The sequence below is a fragment of the Monodon monoceros genome, unplaced genomic scaffold, assembly GCF_005190385.1.
Source record: "Monodon monoceros isolate NGI ecotype Baffin Bay Population unplaced genomic scaffold, NGI_Narwhal_1 Super_Scaffold_22, whole genome shotgun sequence".
NCBI lineage: Eukaryota > Metazoa > Chordata > Mammalia > Artiodactyla > Monodontidae > Monodon > Monodon monoceros.
In genome coordinates this window covers 91,481,211-91,500,706 of record NW_021703779.1, presented here as the reverse complement: position 1 = coordinate 91,500,706, position 19,496 = coordinate 91,481,211, and the positions used below count along the sequence as shown (strand labels likewise).

The 19,496-nt window shown below is 38.2% G+C and overlaps 1 protein-coding gene across 5 annotated transcripts in view; it reads right to left on the bottom strand.

Moving 5' to 3' along the window:
* The window catches only part of COL4A5 (collagen type IV alpha 5 chain), a 223,845-nt gene that overhangs the window by 113,532 nt on the left and 90,817 nt on the right, over window positions 1–19,496 (bottom strand). For all 5 annotated transcript variants that reach the window (XM_029241156.1, XM_029241158.1, XM_029241157.1 and 2 more), the window contains exons 2-3: window positions 7,715–7,774; window positions 1,510–1,599 (exon numbers count right to left, since the gene is read on the bottom strand). In XM_029241156.1, coding sequence (XP_029096989.1) covers window positions 1,510–1,599; window positions 7,715–7,774 — 150 coding nt within the window. The remainder of the gene's footprint in view (window positions 1–1,509; window positions 1,600–7,714; window positions 7,775–19,496) is intronic.

Here is a 19,496-nt window from a genome sequence, read left to right as displayed (position 1 = left end):
CTATTATTTTCCAGGAAAATGAACAGAACTGGCCCTTTCATATATCAGTTCATCAGTCAAAGAGCCATTAAAAAAAAAAAAACAGAAGCTTTTCCCAATCTTAAAATTCACTATTATCTCTTCACATCCTATATCTTAACATGCATATAAGATGTTATCCTTGCTCATGGTATAGGAGAAACTGCCCACACAGCAGTCAATGGGGAAAAGTATTCCCAACTGACAGGATAACAGCACCTTTGGATCTATGAGCCTGGGTACAGGAGAGGGAGAGTGTAAGGATATATCGTCTCCTTCTTTCTCTCCCACAGAATAGCCTGTGTGACTTCCACCTCACCAAATTCATTGATACACCTGTCTCAGCTGCCGCCACTGTAAATCTGACAAACTGGTAGACATGTCTCTCACCACCCAACCCCACCTATTCCTGGCTTGGTAATGTTTGGAGCTTATGGTTACACTCACTCCTCCAGGCAGGCCTGATTGTCCTGCTTGGAATAATTTTGATCATGACCATGATCCATTGGAGCCTCAGATTAACTACCTATTTTTTGACATAACTCCTCAAAGCCTGACCCATTCAGGTCCATGTTGGAGTAACCTATGTTTCTCATTTGGGTCCTGAAAAATCAAGAAATGGAATTGAGGAGTCTGGCTCCTGGCTAAAGACCTATGTGTGATTTTTCAGGCCCAATCATATGGTAAGCCTCATAGAGAAAAGCTGCCCATCCCACACCAGAATTAGTGCACAGCCAATGCATGTCAGTCTCTGAAAGGAACTGTAGTAAAGGAGTCAATCCCCCTGGCTGGTCATGCTCTTATGCATATCTGCACTAAAAGGCCTCTTTACATGGAACCTTGGTGAAGACGTCTTCATTCAGAGAGGTGGAACCTTGAGGATATTTTTTCTGTACTCTGACTCAGTAGTTCTCCACTCCTAGCCCTTCCCCCCTCCCTTCTTTCATCCCGCTGTCAGGTATACTAAAAAACAGCAGTTTTTTGCTCCAAGCTCCCTGAGCAGTGAAACAATTCCCTGTGTGTGTGCTTATCCATTTCACCCTCACTGGCACTGTTCCATGAGGAATAATGGAAGAGTGGGGGAGTCCACCCTTGCTCTGGTTTATGTTTTGCTTATACACACTGCCACGGTAAGTGACTAAAGCCTTGACTGTTACTTTCATTTTGTCTTGTTGTCTTAATCAGTTCTCTGACACCTGGCAGTTAAGCTCTCTCCAGCTCAGCTGAGCTCCTGACAGGACTTAATTTTTGTTAAGGATCCCAATGACCACACACAATTAACAGCTTCCAAAAGCATTTGAATACAGCAGTAATATTCAGCTTTTTTAAAAAAACAACAACAATGAAGTATAGATTCTTGGCCATTCTATTGTTTTATTTAAATATTAGTTTCTGGCTATAATTCAGTAACTTTTTAATTGATTTGACACCTGTCCCACATTAAGATGGCTTAATTCCTTTGGTATTACTGGTTGGTAATTTGGCACATACCTTTTGTCCCCGAGGCCCTGGCGGCCCTTCTGGACCTGGAAATCCAGGCAAACCTGGATGGCCTTCCAAACCTGGAAATCCTCTCTCCCCCTGCAATTGAACAAGAATGAAAGATAAAGTCATTTGTGAATTTTCAAGCACAAACATGGTTGAGATTCAAAAACATCAAATGACTATCTAGAGAAGACTAAATTAATTTAATTATGCTAAGTTCAGTGTCCACTGACATGGAGAAACCTGTAAGATAGGAGTGGAAAAATACAAATCACTCTGAATTTATATCATATTTGGTAATGTAATCTCTTGCTTTCTCATAAAAGTAAAAAGCTTATCAGAAATGAAGTTTATATATACTGACATCAAGAATCTAACAGGGAAGATGGCAATAAATCCAGGAAAACAGGAATGAAGGGGTTACATGAAATAAGTATGGTGCAGGGATGAAGAAGTGCAAAAGGAAAACATCAGAGAAGATTTCAGGTTTGCTGTGGAGTACAGAGTTGCAGGATTATTCAGAATGGAAATTCATTTGCTGATTAGCGATGAGTTAGCTAGAAAAAGGCTCTATAACATCAAAATTTTTATATTTTTCTCTGACTGTAAAATCAATACAAAAAGGAATAAATGTTTGTTGTAGAGGAAAAGAAAAAACCACCAGCAATTGTGACTCAAGTCCCAGTTCTGACCACAGCACTTATCAACACCAGCACAGGAGGGCTGTCTACCTACTAGTGAGGGTCTACTAGGTCTACATCTTATCACCATCTATCAGGAAAGGCTGCCTGATGTGCATATCTATACAACCAGATAGGTGGGTGTTGCAGGGTGACCATGTATACTAATATACCATTAGATAGACACATTAGGGTTAGTTAACTTGCATACAGTCAATTTATATTAAGAGTGTGAACCCTAACATCTCTAGGGGATCCAGTCACAGAAAGCAAATTCACCACTATTAAGTTTAAGAACCCTAAGGGCTCACAGCTCCGTGGCATGTGCTTCCAACTGCAGTGCTGCAAGCAGTTCCTCTACTCTCCTAAGGCTTGAAGGTGGAGTCTCCGGCCAGAGGCTCTGGACCTTGTTCTGGGAACCCTCTTCTCCCCAGATCCTATCCACAGTGACAGCCTAGGCAGCACCTGAGAAAGAGAAAGCATCCATATCTACAAGGCAACTGACTAATGGGCCATTAGAAGCACTTACCCTTGGAGGTTAAGGTACAATAGACTTTCATTCATAACCCCAGTATGTGTGTGTATCTGTGTGTGTCTGTGTGTGTGTGGCAACAGGGGGTAAATACTAAGTTTAGCCTAGATAGCTTAGATGATCTTGTATTGAATAACTTCTTATGTTGAAGCATCCTACAATAAATATAAGCCCTTTGAAAAGGCTACTTCTGATCATTTTTCACTTATTACTTCAAAGCAAATGAAGCAAATGTTAGCCAGTTAAAGGTAGGCCTAAACATTCCTGTAGCTTTAACAATAATTATTATTGACATATTACAGCATTTTCTATAAATATATCTCTTTATTGTTTTAATTGCTCATAGAATTATGATAATTTAGTATCCGTCAATCTCAATGCCATTATTTTGAAGGAAATAGAACAAGAGAAGAAAAATAAAAGATTCAAAAATTTTAGAGCTGGATTGGCTCAAATCATTGCATAGCCCATATTGGTAGAGCGGGTAGTAGAAATCTGACCACAAGTGCCAGTCAGAAAGTAAGCTAGAAGGAAAAAAACAATCTAGTTCGAGTATATTTCCATAAGTGGAAAACACAGCTACGTTTTGGGATCTCCGCTAGTATTTAGAGCATATCTCTGCCAAAACGTGAGAATAATGCTTGAAGAGAGCTATATTTTCTCAGAAGCAAAACTGCTACCCAGGCTATAGATATGAGAGGAATACACTAGAAACTGAAAGTAGAGAGTGCTAAAAAGCTTAACTGTGTTGGGATTATTAAAAATCATATACCTATACCAGATACTTGTCCTGAAATCTCACACTATAGTCAAATGATGTTGTAGTCCTATCTAGCTGACAGAGCAATATTATACCACAGAAGATAGAAGGGCAATTACTGGAAAGTAGCAAAAAGAATTGCAATAGCAATCCCCAGCCTTTGAAAGGTAGAAAGTTTCCTGCAGTAGAAACTATAGAAGGCTTCCATGAGGAGAGGGTGCCAGGAGGGTCCTCTACCTAATTCCTAATACAGATGGTAGGGAAGGCTGACATTTGTTATGTGCCTACCCTTTGCTACTGGTTGTCAGGCAATTATTTAATCCTTACAGCTACCTAGATTTTACCGTAATTTTCCAACACTCACTAACATAGAAAATGGTGTAGAACATCTATTTCTGAAGGTCAAACTTTAAAAAAAACCTGGTTTATGCTGCCTGCCCATATTTGAATAAAAAATCAGTCTTATTTTTCTTTATGGAAAAATATTCTTCTCCCCCTGCCTGTCCTTTAAATATTGGTATTACTTTGGAGGCCCTTTTTGACCCTTTCTCACCCTTTCCCTGGGAAATCTCAAACATCAACACATTTTTCCCTAAAAACTGGGCTCACAGGGCCAACTATCTTAAACATCTCCACTTGAATATCACACAGATGTTAAAAAAGAAAAAGAAAAAAAGAAACAGGCTGGGACCTGGGACCCTTTGCTACAGTGTTGCAATGCTTGCACCTGGACACAGCTCTCCTGGAAAAACAACATACAAAGAAACTATATGGGACTAAAAATAACTGCACGCATGTGCAGTTGGGGCAAATTCTGGACCCAAAAAGATACAAAAGATCAAAAAACCCAACTGCCACTTTTGAAGAGCCTGGAGCAAAAACAGGGTGTCAAGAGCAAAAGCAGGGTACTGAGCATGCCCCCTGCACACACCACCACCAGAGGGGTGGGCAAAACACCTAAGCCACCCCTCTGGCCCGACCCCTGGATGCACCCCTACCCCTGCTGCAGCAGGGGCCTCAGTAAAGCCTTGCCTTAAAAAAAAAATCCATGATGTATTTTCGTAAATGCTTTCTTTGCATCTGCTGAGATAGTTACATGGTAGGCTTATTTATGTTTAAAATTTGTATTTAGGGGGCTTCCCTGGTGGTGCAGTGGTTGAGAGTACGCCTGCCAATGCAGGGGACGCGGGTTCGTGCCCCAGTCCGGGAAGATCCCACGTGCCACGGAACGGCTAGGCCCGTGAGCCATGGCCGCTGAGCCTGCGCGTCCGGAGCCTGTGCTCTGCAACGGGAGAGGCCACGACAGTGAGAGGCCCGCGTACCGCAAAAAAAAAAAAAAAATTTGTATTTAGCCTTTTAATATGGTGAATTATAATTTTGGTTTTCAAATGTTAAACCAACCATGCATTCCTTGCATAAACCCCACTTGGTAAGAACACATTAACCACTTTATATGCCATTGGATCTGATTTGCTAAAATTCTGTTCTTCATTTCTGCATCTATGTTAATGAGCTATAGTTCAATGATTTTTAAAATTTTACCTTTGTCTGGCTTGGGTATTAGGGCATATTTGTTTCATAAAATTAGTTGGACATCAGCCCGAATGCTTCCTGTAAGGAACAGCACCAAGAAACGGAGGAGAGCTTAAACAAGCTTTATTTGGGAACGCTCCCGGGCGAGGTTCACTGGTTCGAGAGAAAGGGGCCAGAGAAGTCGCGCCCGGGCGAGGGTTTGGGCAGCATTTATAGAGGAAGAAGGGAAAGGGGTGTGGCGAATCCGGAAGGGCGCCGGTTATTCCTTATTTGGTGGTCTTTCCGGGTATCGTGGCAATATGTGGTGCCGGCCGGTCGCATCAGTCTTGGGACCGTTAGTCCCACCCCTCGAAAGGCGAGAAGGCTGGGCCGGGTGGAAAGTCCCCAGGTCAGTTCCTGGAACTGGGTGGTCCAGAAAGTTTCGGTCTGATGCAACCTGTGAGTCTGATTGCGTTCCCCTGCCTCGGGCCAGTTGGCCTTACACTTCCATTTTCTAAGTTTATGCAAGATTGATATTGTCTCTTACATAAATGTTTCACATAATTCATCAGTGAAAACTTCTGGACTGGAATTTTTATGTGTGTGTGGGAAGAGTTTGATAATTCAATTTCCTTAGTAGATATAGGGCTAGTCACATTTTGCTTCATTTAGTTACTTAGTTTTAGGTAATGTGTATTTCTCAAGTTATTTGTCCATCTTTCTTCAGTGTTCTTCATTCTGCTGTTAAAAGCCCACCTGGTAAACTGTTCTTTCTTATATTTTGCTTTTCAAATCTAGATTTCCCTCCTTTTTATTTCACAATTCCCAGTGCTCTGTTGCGATTCTCTATCTGTTCACTCATTATTCGCAGAGTTCCCTTTAAATCAACAAATATATTTATCCTATCTGCTTTAAATCTTTGTCTAAGAATTCTAACATCTGTGTTATTTCAGAGTTAGTTTTCATTGATTCGTCTTTTTCTTGACCATGGGTCGCTTTTACTTGTTACTTCACATGTCTAGTAAGTTTTAATTGCATAGTGGACATTGTAGTTAATATGTACACATACTGGATTGTTTTATATTGTCTAAAAAGTATTGAACTTTTGTTTTAGGAAATAGCTAACTCAGCTGAACTAACACTTAAAACTCTGTTTTCCTTTCAATGGACAGCAGTTAAGTCTATGTTCACTTATTGCAGGCTTCCAGCTGTTCCTTCTTGCTGGGTTGCGTGAATCCTCCCCTATACATATAAAGTCCAGGGTCCAACCAAGTATTTGGGCTGCATTTACAAGCAGATTTTTGGTCTCTCCATTCTGTGACTCCCTCCATTCCAGCATATCTCCCATCATTTCCCAGCCATTCTGGCATCCTCAATTCTGTCCTGGAATTCTCAAGCCACTGAGACTTTGTTTTTCTGTCTGGGTTCTTGCCATCCTTTGCCCTGCAGACTGAAGTGCCCACCCAGGAGAAAAGGCACATAAGTGCAAACTTGCCCACTGTACTTCCCTTCTTTAAAAGACTCCTCTCTACTTTTGTCCTACTTTGGCCACTCTCCTGTACTATTAAATAGTTGTTATATTTTGTCCAGAGTGTTTACTTCTTATCTTAAGGATAGTTAATCTGATAAAAGTCATTCCGCTAATATCAGAAATGAATCCCTCTTGGTGTTTTTACTGCTACAGAAAGTAGCTTTACTATAAAACTATTCCCCTCAAGCTAATGTTATTCAAATAAGGGTTCTGTATAACACTCTTCAATTATTATTAATAGGTGTTCCGTTAGAAGGAAGGAAAGTGGGTTAAATGGTTAAATAGAGCTTGGAAATACAGCACTGCAAAACAAACAAATAGGTTTCTTTACTCCAGGACTTCTAAACACCTTTAGTATGCTAGTGTACCTTCTATATGCCTAAATGGAATATGCTCTTGAGATATTATCCCAAACTTTTTCATATATCATTAGTAATATTCAATAATTCATTCAAAAATATTCACTGAGCCCCAAAGAGTGAAGACTAGGGTATGATCACCTTCCTCCTAGTACAATTCCTTTTTGGCCACAATTCACTATCCCTTTTTAATCTTCTGTTTTCAATGTCAGTCACTGATTCATAGTGGCTAGGTTTATGCTACTTAATCATCACCAATACTTACTTTGTAATCATCATATCCATATAATAGGGATGCTGTTGTGGTTAAAGTGAGATGAAAACAGAGATAGACCATCCTTAACTTAAATGGATTAGATAAAAATACATGAAATTGTATGGTAACTAGCACAGATTAGTAGCCTGATAAATGTTTGGTTCCTTAAGAATTTTGCATTCTTTTGCCTTATTAAGTCATTGACTGCAACAAGATTCATCAGAGGTTGGCAGACTACAGCTCTCAGGCCAAATTCAGTCAGATCCCTGTTTTGTATAGTACAAGAGCCAATAATGTTTTTACACTATTAAAGGGCTACTTTTAAAAAAGGAGAAAATTATGTGACAGAGACCTTATGTGCCTCACAAAGGCTAAATTATTTACCATATGGATTTTTACAGAAAGTGTTTGCTGATCTCTGAGATATAGTCTAATCCTTAAAGCAATCTAAAATAAGCAGTAGAGTAAAATTCATTTTATTTAATTAGATGCTGAGGTACAAGCCCTGTTTTTTAAAAAAAATATTAAAATCACGATTTTAATGGTTTTCCAAGTTTTTTAAGGCTCATCTCATATCTTACCTTTTCTCCTTTTATACCACTACAGTCACACTTTGATCCTGGAGAACACCCATAGCAAGCCTATAAGGAAGAGAAAAAGGGAGGAAAATCATTAAATATGAACCTGAAAACCAGACTCTGACTTATAGCTCAAATGAATTCAATAGTCCAAACTTGTAAAACAACTACCAGAAAAACATCTGAAAGGATATATACAAAATTGCAAACAATGGTTACCTCTGGGGAATCTTTCATCTTTTATTGTATACATTTCTGTTTGAACTTTTCAAAATGAGCAAATACTTATAATTTTAATCTCCCATTGCGGAGCACAGGCTCCGGACACGCAGGCCCAGCGGCCATGGCTCACGAGCCCAGCCGCTCCGCGGCATGTGGGATCCTCCCGGACCGGGGCACGAACCCGTGTCCCCTGCATCGGCAGGCGTACTCTCAACCACTGCGCCACCAGGGAAGCCCAAAAAATGTCTTTTTATAAATGAAAAAGAAATCCATATAACTTCCCTGTAATATGATTTTCAGCTCTAAGGAACTCACTTTCTCTCCTAACATCACTTATAAGAAATTACCTCTCAATCTATATTAGCAAAGACCTCGGCAACTAGCCAAAGATGCCTGCCACTTAAAGTCCCTTGCTCTTCTGCATTCATGAGCATGAAATACATACTGTCTTTTACCACCTTTCCTTTCTTTGCTTCCACTATTTCATCACTAGTAGCTCAGTCTCTAATAGCTCCAAGCTTTACCACAAAAGTTGTTCCCACAGCCTAGGTGTCCTAAATAGCCACTCGTAACAACTTCATTCACTCATATGAGGAACTGAGGTACTAGAGCCAGAAAAATATACTCCTCCAAAATAAGAATCTGTAGGACAAGAAGACAATAGATGATGTCTGCCATCCAGAACTATCCTTTACTCTGGCATGAAGCTGAACTGCTTAGAAAAACAAATAGTAATTAGTTTAACGTATGTAGATAGCTCAGCATTTATGTACAATAAGGGGTTACGCTTCTCATCAAATAAGAGAAATTTTTATGTGATGTAAATACCAAATAATGTTTATCAATGTTCAGCCATGGGAGACTATGAATTAAAATGTACGATAGCCTCTGTCCCATCATTCCGCGCTTTCCTTTACTCCAATCACTACCAGTGTACCTTCCCCAATCCTTAACAAACTACTAACCTTGTCCTTCTGGTTAGAAATCCTAACCCACTCAGCTGCAACTCGAAGTCACCCTCATACTGAAACTCCTTTTCCTGATTATAACAGCAAACTACAGGGGCTTGATGTTGGGGGAAATTTCTCATGCACATTGCAAAAGACTGTTCCAATAACAGATGTGAACTTGACATTTCTAATTGAAACAGTTATATAGCCACTATTTATTATACATAGGTGATTAGGTTATATACTCTGCTTTTAGTACTATATACCAACTACATTAAGAGTTAAATAGACTTATTTTTATTTTTTTAACATCTTTATTGGAGTATAATTGATTTACAAAGGTGTGTTAGTTTCTGCTTTATAACAAAGTGAATCAGCTATACATATACCTGTATCCCCATATCTCCTCCCTCTTGCATCTCCCTTCCACCCTCCCTATCCCACCCCTCTAAGTGGACACAAAGCACCGAGCTGATCTCCCTGTGCCATGCGGCTGTTTCCCACCAGCTATTTTACATTTGGTAGTGTATATATGTCCATGCCACTCTCATACTTTGTCCTAGCTTACACTTCACCCTCCCCGTGTCCTCAAGTCCATTCTCTATGTCTGCGTCTTTATTCCTGTCCTACCCCTAGGTTCTTCAGAACCTTTTTTTTTTTTTTTTAGATTCCATATATATGTGTTAGCATACGGTATTTGTTTTTCTCTTTCTGACTTACTTCACTCTGTATGACAGTCTCTAGGTCCATCCACCTCACTACAAATAACTCAATTTTGTTTCTTTTTATGGCTGAGAAATAGTCCATGGTATATATGTGCCACATCTTCTTTATCCATTCATCTGTCGATGGGCACTTAGGTTGCTTCCATGTCCTGGCTATTGTAAAAAGAGCTGGAATGCACATTGTGGTACATGACACTTTTTGAATTATGGTTTTCTCAGGGTATACGCCTAGTAGTGGGATTGCTGGGTTGTATGGAAGTTCTATTTTTAAGGAACCTCCTTACTGTTCTCCATAGTGGCTGTATCAATTTACATTCCCACCAACAGTGCAAGAGGATTCCCTTTTCTCCACACCCTCTCCAGCATTTATTGTTTGTAGATTTTTTGATGATGGCCATTATGACCAGTGTGAGTTGATACCTCATTGTAGTTTTGATTTGCATTTCTGTAATGATTATAGTGATGTTGGGCATCCTTTCATTTGTTTGTTGGCAATCTATATACCTTCTTTGCAAAAATGTCTATTTAGGTCTTCTGCTCATTTTTAATTGGGTTTTTTTTTGATAATAAGCTCCATGAGCTGCTTGTATATTTGGAGATTAATCCTTTGACAGTTGTTTCGTTTGCAAACATTTTCTCCTATTCTGAGGGTTGTCTTTTCGTCTTGTTTATGGTTTCCTTCGCTGGGCAAAAGCTTTTAAGTTTCATTAGGTCCCATTTGTTCATTTTTGTTTTTATTTCCATTACTCTAGGAGGTGGGTCAAAAAGGATCTTGCTGTGATTTATGTCATAGAGTGTTCTGCCTATGTTTTCCTCTAAGAGATTGATAGTTTCTGGCCTTACATTTAGGTCTTTAATCCATTTTGAGTTTATTTTTGTGTATGGTGTTAGGGAGTGTTCTAATCTCATTCTTTTACATGTAGCTGTCCAGTTTTCCCAGCACCACTTATTGAAGAGGCTATCTTTTCTCCGTTTTATTATCTTGCCTCCTTTATCAAAACTAAGGTGACCATATGTGCGTAGATTTATCTCTGGGCTTTCTATCCTGTTCCATTGATCTATATTTCTGTTTTTGTGCCAGTACCATACTGTCTTGATTACTGTAGCCTTGTAGTATAGCCTGAAGTCAGGGAGTCTGATTCCTCCAGTCCTGTTTTTCTTTCTCAAGATTGCTTTGGCTATTCAGGGTGTTCTGTATTTCCATATAAATTGTGAAATTTTTTGTTCTAGTTCTGTGAAAAATGCCATTGGTAGTTTGATAGGGAGTGCACTGAATCTGTAGATTGCTTTGGGTAGTATATTCATTTTCACAATGTTGAATCTTCCAATCCAAGAACATGGTATATCTCTCCATCTGTTTGTATCATCTTTAATTTCTTTTATCAGTGTCTTATAGTTTTCTGCATAAAAGTCTTTTGTCTATTTAGATAGGATTATTCCTAGGTATTTTATTCTTTTTTTTGCAATGGTAAATGGGAGTGTTTCCTTAGTTTCTCTTTCAGATTTTTCATCATTAGTGTACAGGAATGCAAGAGATTTCTGTGCATTAATTTTGCATTCTGCCACTTTACCAAATTCACTGATCAGCTCTAGTAATTTTCTAGTAGCATCTTCAGGATTCTCTATGTATAGTATCATGGCATCTGCAAACAGTGACAGTTTTACTTCTTCTTTCCTGTTTGGATTCCTTTTATTTATTTTTCTGCTCAGATTGCTGTGGTTAAAACTTTCAAAACTATGTTGAATAATAGCGGTGAGAGTAGGCAACCATGTCTTGTTCCTGATCTTAGTGGAAATGCTTTCAGTTTTTCACCATTGAGAATGATGTTAGCTGTGGGTTTGTCATATATGGCCTTTATTATGTTGAGGTAAGTTCTCTCTATGCCTACTTTCTGGAGAGTTTTTATCATAAATGGGTGTTTAATTTTGTCAAAAGGTTTTTCTGCATCTATTGAGATGATCATATGGTTTTCCTTCTTCAGTTTGTTAATATGGTGTATCACATTGATTGATTGCTGTATATTGAAGAATCCTTGCATTCCTGGGATAAACCCCACTTTATCATGATGGATGACACTTTTAATGTGCTTCTGGATTCTGTTTGCTAGTATTTTGTTGAGGATTTTTACATCTATGTTCATCAGTGTTATTGGCCTGTAGTTTTCTTTTTCTGTGACAACTCTGGTTTTGGTATCAGGGTGATGGTGGCCTCATAGAGTGAGTTTGGCAGTGTTCCTCCCTCTGCTATATTTTGAAGGAGTTTGAGAAGGATAGGTGTTAGCTCTTCTCTAAATGTTTGACATAATTCGCCTGTGAAGCCATCTGGTCCTGGGTTTTGGTCTGCTGGGAGATTTTTAATCAGTCTCAATTTCAGTGCTTGTGATTGGTCGGTTTATATTTTCTATTTCTTCCTGGTTCGGTCCCAGAAGGTTGTGCTTTTCTAAGAATTTGTGCATTTCTTTCAGGATGTCCATTTTATTGGCATATATTGCTTGTAGTAATCTCTCATGATCCTTTGCATTTCTGCAGTGTCAGTTGTTAATTATCCTTTTTCATTTCTAATTCTATTGATTTGAGTCTTCTCCCTTTTTTCCTTGATGAGCCTGGCTAACGATTTATCCATTTTGTTTATCTTCTCAAAGAACCAGCTTTTAGTTTCATTGATCTTTGCTATTGTTTCCTTCATTTCCTTTTCATTTATTTCTGATCTGATCTTTATGATTTCTTTCCTTCTGCTAACTTTGGGGGTTTTTTGTTCTTCTGTCTCTAAATGCTTTACGTGTAAGGTTAGTATGCTTATTTGAGATGTTTCTTGTTTCTTGAGGTAGGATTGTAGTGGTATAAACTTCCCTCTTAGAACTGCTTTTGCTGCATCCCATAGGTTTTGAGCCGTCATGTTTACATTGTCATTTGTTTCTAGGTATTTTTTTATTTCCTCTTTGATTTCTTCAGTGATCTCTTGGTTATTTAGTAGCATATTGTTTAGCCTCCATGTGTTTGTATTTTTTATAGTTTATTTCCTGTAATTGATATATAGTCTCATAGTGTTGTGGTCGGAAAAGATACTTGATAAGATTTCAGTTTTCTCTAAATTTACCGAAGCTCGATTTGTGACCCAAGATATGCTCTATCCTGGAGAATGTTCCATGAGCACTTGAGAAAAAAGTGTATTCTGTTATTTTTGGATGGAATGTCCTATAAATATCAATTAAGTCCATCTTTTTTAAGGTATCATTTAAAGCTTGTGTTTCCTTATTTATTTTCATTTTGATTGATCTGTCCACTGGTGAAAGTGGGGTGTTAAAGTCCCCTACTATTATTGTGTTACTGTCAATTTCCCCTTTTATGGCTGTTAGCATTTGCCTTATGTATTGAGGTGCTCCTATATTGGGTGCATAAATATTTACAACTGTTATATCTTCTTCTTGGATTGATCCCTTGATCATTATGTAGTGTCCTTTGTCTCTTGTAATAGTCTTTATTTTAAAGTTTATTTTGTCTCATATGAGAATTGCTACTCCAGCTTTCTTTTGATTTCCATTTGCATGGAATATCTTTTTCCATCCCCTCTCTTTAAGTCTGTATATGTCCCTAGGTCTGAAGTGGGTCTCTTGTAGACAGCATATATATGGGTCTTGTTTTTGTATCTATTCAGCCAGTCTACGTCTTTTGGTTGGAGCATTTAATCCATTCACATTTAAGGTAATTATCGATATGTAGGTTCCTATTACCATTTTCTTAATTATTTTGGGTTTGTTTTTGTAGGCCTTTTCCTTCTCTTGTGTTTCCTGCCTAGAGAAGTTCCTTTAGCAGTTGTTGTAAAGCTGGTTTGGTGGTGCTGAACTCTCTCAGCTTTTGCTTGTCTGTAAAGGTTTTAATTTCTCCATCAAATCTGAATGAGATCCTTGCTGGGTAGAGTAATCTTGGTTGTAGGTTTTTCTCCTTCATCACTTTAAATATGTTCTGCCACTCCCTTCTGGCTTGTACAGTTTCTGATGAAAGTTCAGATGTTAATCTTATGGTGATTACTTGTATGTTAATTTGTTGTTTTTCCCTTGCTGCTTTGAATATTTTTTCTTTGTATTTAATTTTTGATAGTTTGATTAGTATGTGTCTTGGCATGTTTCTCCTTGGATTTATCCTGTATGGGACTCTCTGCACTTCCTGGGCTTGACTATTTCCTTTCCCATGTTAGGGAAGTTTGCAACTATAATCTCTTCCAATATTTTCTCAGTCCCTTTCTTCTTCTGGGACCCCTATAATTCAAGTGTTGGTGCATTTAATGTTGTCCCAGAGGTCCCTGAGACTGTCCTCAATTCTCTTCATTCTTTTTTCTTTATTCTGCTCTGCAGTAGTTATTTCAACTATTTATATTCCAGGTCACTTATCTGTTCTTCTGCCTCAGTTATTCTGCTATTGATTCCTTCTAGAAAATTTTTAATTTCATTTATTGTGCTGTTCATCATTGTTGGTTTGCTCTTTAGTTCTTCTAGGTCCTTGTGAAATGTTTCTTGTATTTTCTCCATACTATTTCCAAGATTTCGGATCATCTTTACTATCATTGCTCTGAATTCTTTTTCAGGTAGACTGCCTATTTCTTCTTCATTTGTTTGGTCTGATGGGTTTTTACCTTGCTCCTTCATCTGCTGAGTATTTCTCTTTCTTCTCATTTTGCTTAATTTACTGTGTTTGGGGTCTCCTTTTTGCAGGATGCAGGTTCGTAGCTCCCATGATATTTGGTGTCTGCCCCCAGTTGGTGAGGTTGGTTCAGTAGGTTGTGTAGGCTTCCTGGTGGAGGGGACTGCTGCCTGTGTTCTGGTGGATGAGGCTGGTCTTGTCTTTCTGGTGGTCAGGACCACAGCCAGTAGTGTGTTTGGAGTGTCTGTGAACTTAGTATGATTTTAGGCAGCCTCTCTGCTAATGGGTGGGGTTGTTTTCCTGTCTTGCTAGTTGTTTTGCATGGGGTGTCCAGCACTGTAGCTTGCTGGTCGTTGAGTAGAGCTGGGTCTTAGCATTGAGATGAGGATCTCTGGGAGAGCTCTTGATGATTGATATTATGTGGGGCCTGGAGGTCTCTGGTGGTCTAATGTCCTGGACTCAGCCCTCCCACCTTGGAGGCTCAGGCCTGATGCCCGGCCAGAGCACTAAGACCCTCTCAGCCACATGGCTGATAGGAACTCTAAAGCTCAGATGCTCTCCTCAGAACGTTCAACATTCAGATTCCACCTATGGCACAGATAGCAGCCTATGGCAAGATCAATCCTCCCTTATGACCAAGACAACTTCTGGCTTCTTCACATCTTTGCTTGGAGATGTAGAAAATTCCTTTCCCATTCTCTCCTGTAGCCCGTTGATATCTACAGAAAAATCTGCTTGAATTCAACTTGAAAATTTAATTTATATTCTATTTATTCCACCTAGGTTACGATAATGGCTCCAGTACTAAGTTCAAGAAAAAAAGGCAACTGTAATACAGAAACCAACCACTAGATGCCATTTTCCATACAGTTATAACCATGATGCCCACAAGGAAACAACCCCAAGTTGACATCTGTTTAATGAAACAATTTGTTTTTTACCAACATCTATTAATACTGATTAGGTGCTTAATAAGCACCAAGCACAATATTAGGGCTATGAGTTATACCAAAAAATGCGTGCTGCCTTTAAGGAACTTCCAATCTAGCAAAAAACAAACAAACAAACTAGGCCCACCAAACAAATGAAAATAATACTTAAATACAATGGAATAATGATATAGCAGACAATGGTAAGAGAAAGAGCTCTAAGCTACAAGAAATACATCCTGATTTTACCTCAGGAATTGATTCATTAGATGACTATGGATAAGTCATTCCTATACCCTAGCGCTCAGTTTTCTCTTTGGTAAAATTATAGAGATGGACAATATGATATCTTCAGGTAGCATCCAGCTTTTACAGGCTGTGATTCAGTGGGATTTCCCAAGTGAAAACAAGTTTTATAATCAGTAATTGTTATCAAACTTAAGAGAGTTCCCTTGAACTTGGGAGTATTCATAATGGCTCTGTAGAGAACATAAATAACTCCACTTCAATTTCTAAAAATGGGCAGAAATATATCTAGAGGAAAAAATGGCCATGCTAAGCAATAAAATTAAAATACAAATTTTTTGTGAAGAAAGAGTCAGCAAAACAAACATTAAGTACCTCAGTCTAAAGGACTTCATAAGTACATATGGAAAAAGTACAGTAGGAGATAAGTCCAAAAAAAAAACTTTCAAAAACTGTGGAAAAACTTATTTAATTCTACAAAGTCACTGAACACTGTTGAAGCAAGAAAACAGGCACAACTATAGTAATGTTGTATACTTTTTAGTGGGGGAGAAAATAATAAAAAGTATGAAAAAATTTTTATTATCATGTAGTAAAACACATCATGAAGATACAATAATTAAAACAGTATGGGCGCTTCTCTGGTGGCGCAGTGGTTGAGAGTCCGCCTGCTGATGCGGGGGGCAGGGGTTCCTGCCCCGGTCCAGGAAGATCCCACGTGCCACGGAGCGGACGGGCCCGTGAGCCATGGCTGCTAAGCCTGCGCGTCCGGAGCCTATGCTCCACAATGGGAGAGGCCACAGGAGCGAGAGGCCTGTGTACCACCAAAAAAAAAACAAAAAACAACCAGTATGGTATTGCTCAATGAATAGGCAGCTCAATAAACCAAAATACAATGGCCAGAAACAGATCTACATAAACACACACACACACACCTACTATAAATATAAGTTGGCATATGAAATAGATACGAAAATATTGTATTGTTCAACATATGATACTAGGACAAGTACAGAAAACAATAAATTTAAATATCAGGCTCGTACAATAAAAAATACTAGATAAGGACTAAAAGTACAAATAAAAGCAAACTTCTGTATGCATTAGGATCACTTACAGAACCTCACAAAAATTCATATACTACAACCCCATCCTAAAGATTTTGTTTCAGTAAGCTTGAGGTTGGCTATCAGAATCTGAAATTTTAATAAACATCTCTAGGTGATTCTGATTCATGTGTTCTAAGATATATACTACAAAATAAAGGCATAGGGAAATGATACCCCAATAATGGAGTTAGGTATCCAGACTGATATGTCTACTTAAAAAAATATATATTTTATGCTTGAAAAAAGAGTAAAAATATCTTAAAAACCTCAAAGAGAGGCACAATAGGATTTATCAGGCTAAAATCTAGGGGGAAAAACCCTAGTAAGCTGACCACTGAAACTACTTTTTCCCCGAGGGCAAAAGTACACATTTACAAAACTTGGAGAATTTGAGATTCTTGTTTTACAGTGTAAGGGAGTCACATACAAAATAACCTCAGGGAATTTCAAGAAAAAGATATCTTAGGTCTCAGCAGAGAGGTACAAGGCAAAAAGATCCTTGAGAAGCTGTAACCACAAGCTGGCCCTCATACAGATTTGCAGTACAAATCAGCATTTAGCTGGGTGGTCCACTAACCTCAAACTGTAAATTTGTTCAGAGTGGATGCAAACTGCCTTGACCTCCCAGAGGCTGGGCAGAAATACATATAAATCCTATGTAGAAGAGCATACCTTCATATTAAGCTTCAAAGAATTCCAAAAAATCCTTTTTGAAAGGAAAATAAGCTATCCCATTCAAAAATCACTAAGCATACAAGAAAACAAAATACCATAAGCAAAACACAGGAGAAACATCTCACAGCAGAAACTACTCAGCAAAATTTCTAATATTAGAATTAGACACAAAATATATAACGACTATTTTTACAATGATGAAAGGTTTTTAACTGGAAGAAAATAAAGGGACCAGGAAATGGTAATGAAAAAGAAAAAAAAGTACACTAGCTAAATTGAAATATGAATTCTACAAGTAAAAGCTATAAAATTTAAAATTCAACGGATGAGCTTCACAGCAGACTAGATGCAGCTGAAGACAGTTAAACACTTAGTAAAGTAAAAAGAAATTATTTATAATGTAACATGGAGATGAAACACATGGTAAATGTAAAAGAATAGTTAAGAGACATGGAAGGAAGAGTGAGGTGGTATAGCAAACAGGTAATTTGGGTTATGGAAGAAGAGGTGAAAGAGGGAATGGGGCAGAGGCAATAGTTAGAGATAATGCTAGAAAGTTTTTAAGAACTAATTTAAAATATCTGTAATTCTAAAAGTCCAGCATATCCAATGGAAGAAAAGACAAACCCCAAACTGGATGCAAAACAGTGTAATGTCAGAACATAAAACCAAACCAAACCAAACCAAAACAAACAAACAAACAAAAAAGCCCCATGGCCTTAAAAGCATCAAGAAAGACAAGAGAGACTGTCTTCAAAGGGGTGACCATTAATTTATAGATTAGTTCTCAGAAATTAAACAGAAGCCAGAAGACCACGAAATTACATCTTTAATATGCTGAAAGAAAATTTTCAACCTATATTTTTTTACCCAGTGAAAATACCTTTCAGGAACAAGATAAAAATACAAATATTTTCAGACAAACGAAAACTGTGAAAGTATGCCCCCAGCAGGACTTCACAAAACGAAATTCAAACCTTTCAAATATCTTCTCCTGTATGTGAAAGAAAAAATAAATGAAGTGGAGGGTCTAAAATACAAAAAGGGGGACTTCCCTGATGGTCCAGTAGGTAAGACTCTGTGCTCCGAATGCAGGGGCCCGGGTTCAATCCCTGGTTGAGGAACTAGATCCCGCATGCTACAACTAAGAGTTCACATGCCGCAACTAAAGATTCTGCATGCTGCAACTAAAAAGATTCTGCATGCTGCAAATAAAAGTTCCCACGTGCCACAACAAAGATCGCACACGGGGCAACGAAAATTCTGCATGTCACAACTAAGACCCAGTGCAGCCAAATAAATAAATAAATAAATAAATATTTAAAAAATAAAACACAAAAAGAAATTAAGAGAAAAAAGTAATAAATTTGTGGTTGAAATTAAATAAATACTAACTATAAAACACAATTATAAAAACAGGTGCAGGATTCAAAAATACAGTACTAAAAGATAATACAAGGTAAGTCAGGAGAGGATGAGTGAAGTTAAAGTATTCTTCAACCCTTGTAACTGTAAAAAACAAGTATGGGCATTGATTACTTTAGACTTTGGTAAGATAAGCATAAAACCTAGGAATTCTAAATTCTACGATAAACCTTAAAAGAAGATAAGCAAGGTTTTGCAAATTATTAGAGAAGGACAATACTCAAATCCAAAAGAGGAAAGAGAAAGAGAAAGAAAATGCTATCTTAGAGAAGGCAATACAACTAAAGGAAATGTATCAGCAATTATATTAATTGCAATTAAGTATAAAATGACACAGCATGAAGAAATAAATCAGACAAATTTGGAATATGGTACATTAATAAAAAAAAAACTAGCATGGATTATTTAAAAAGTCAATGCCGGGCTTCCCTGGTGGCGCAGTGCTTGAGAGTCTGCCTGCCGATGCAGGGGACACGGGTTCATGTCCTGGTCCGGGAAGATCCCACATGCTGCGGAGTGGCTGGGCCCATGAGCCATGGCCGCTGAGCCTGTGCGTCCGGAGCCTGTGCTCCGCAAAAGGAGAGGCCACAACAGTGAGAGGCCCACATACCGCAAAACAACAAACAAACAAAAAGTCAATGGCATGCCACTTGTAAATGACAGCTTAAGGAACTCTATGAACCAACTCCCTAACGAAACAACAATAAATGATGAAATCTAGAAAAAAAACTAAAAATTTAAGTCTCTGGATATTGTCTGAAAAACCTATAGCAAATGAAGAAACACTTATTCAACAACATTTACTAACTCTCAGTATGAACAGCAAGAATCTATAATAGTAGGGGACTCTAACACCCCACTTTCAC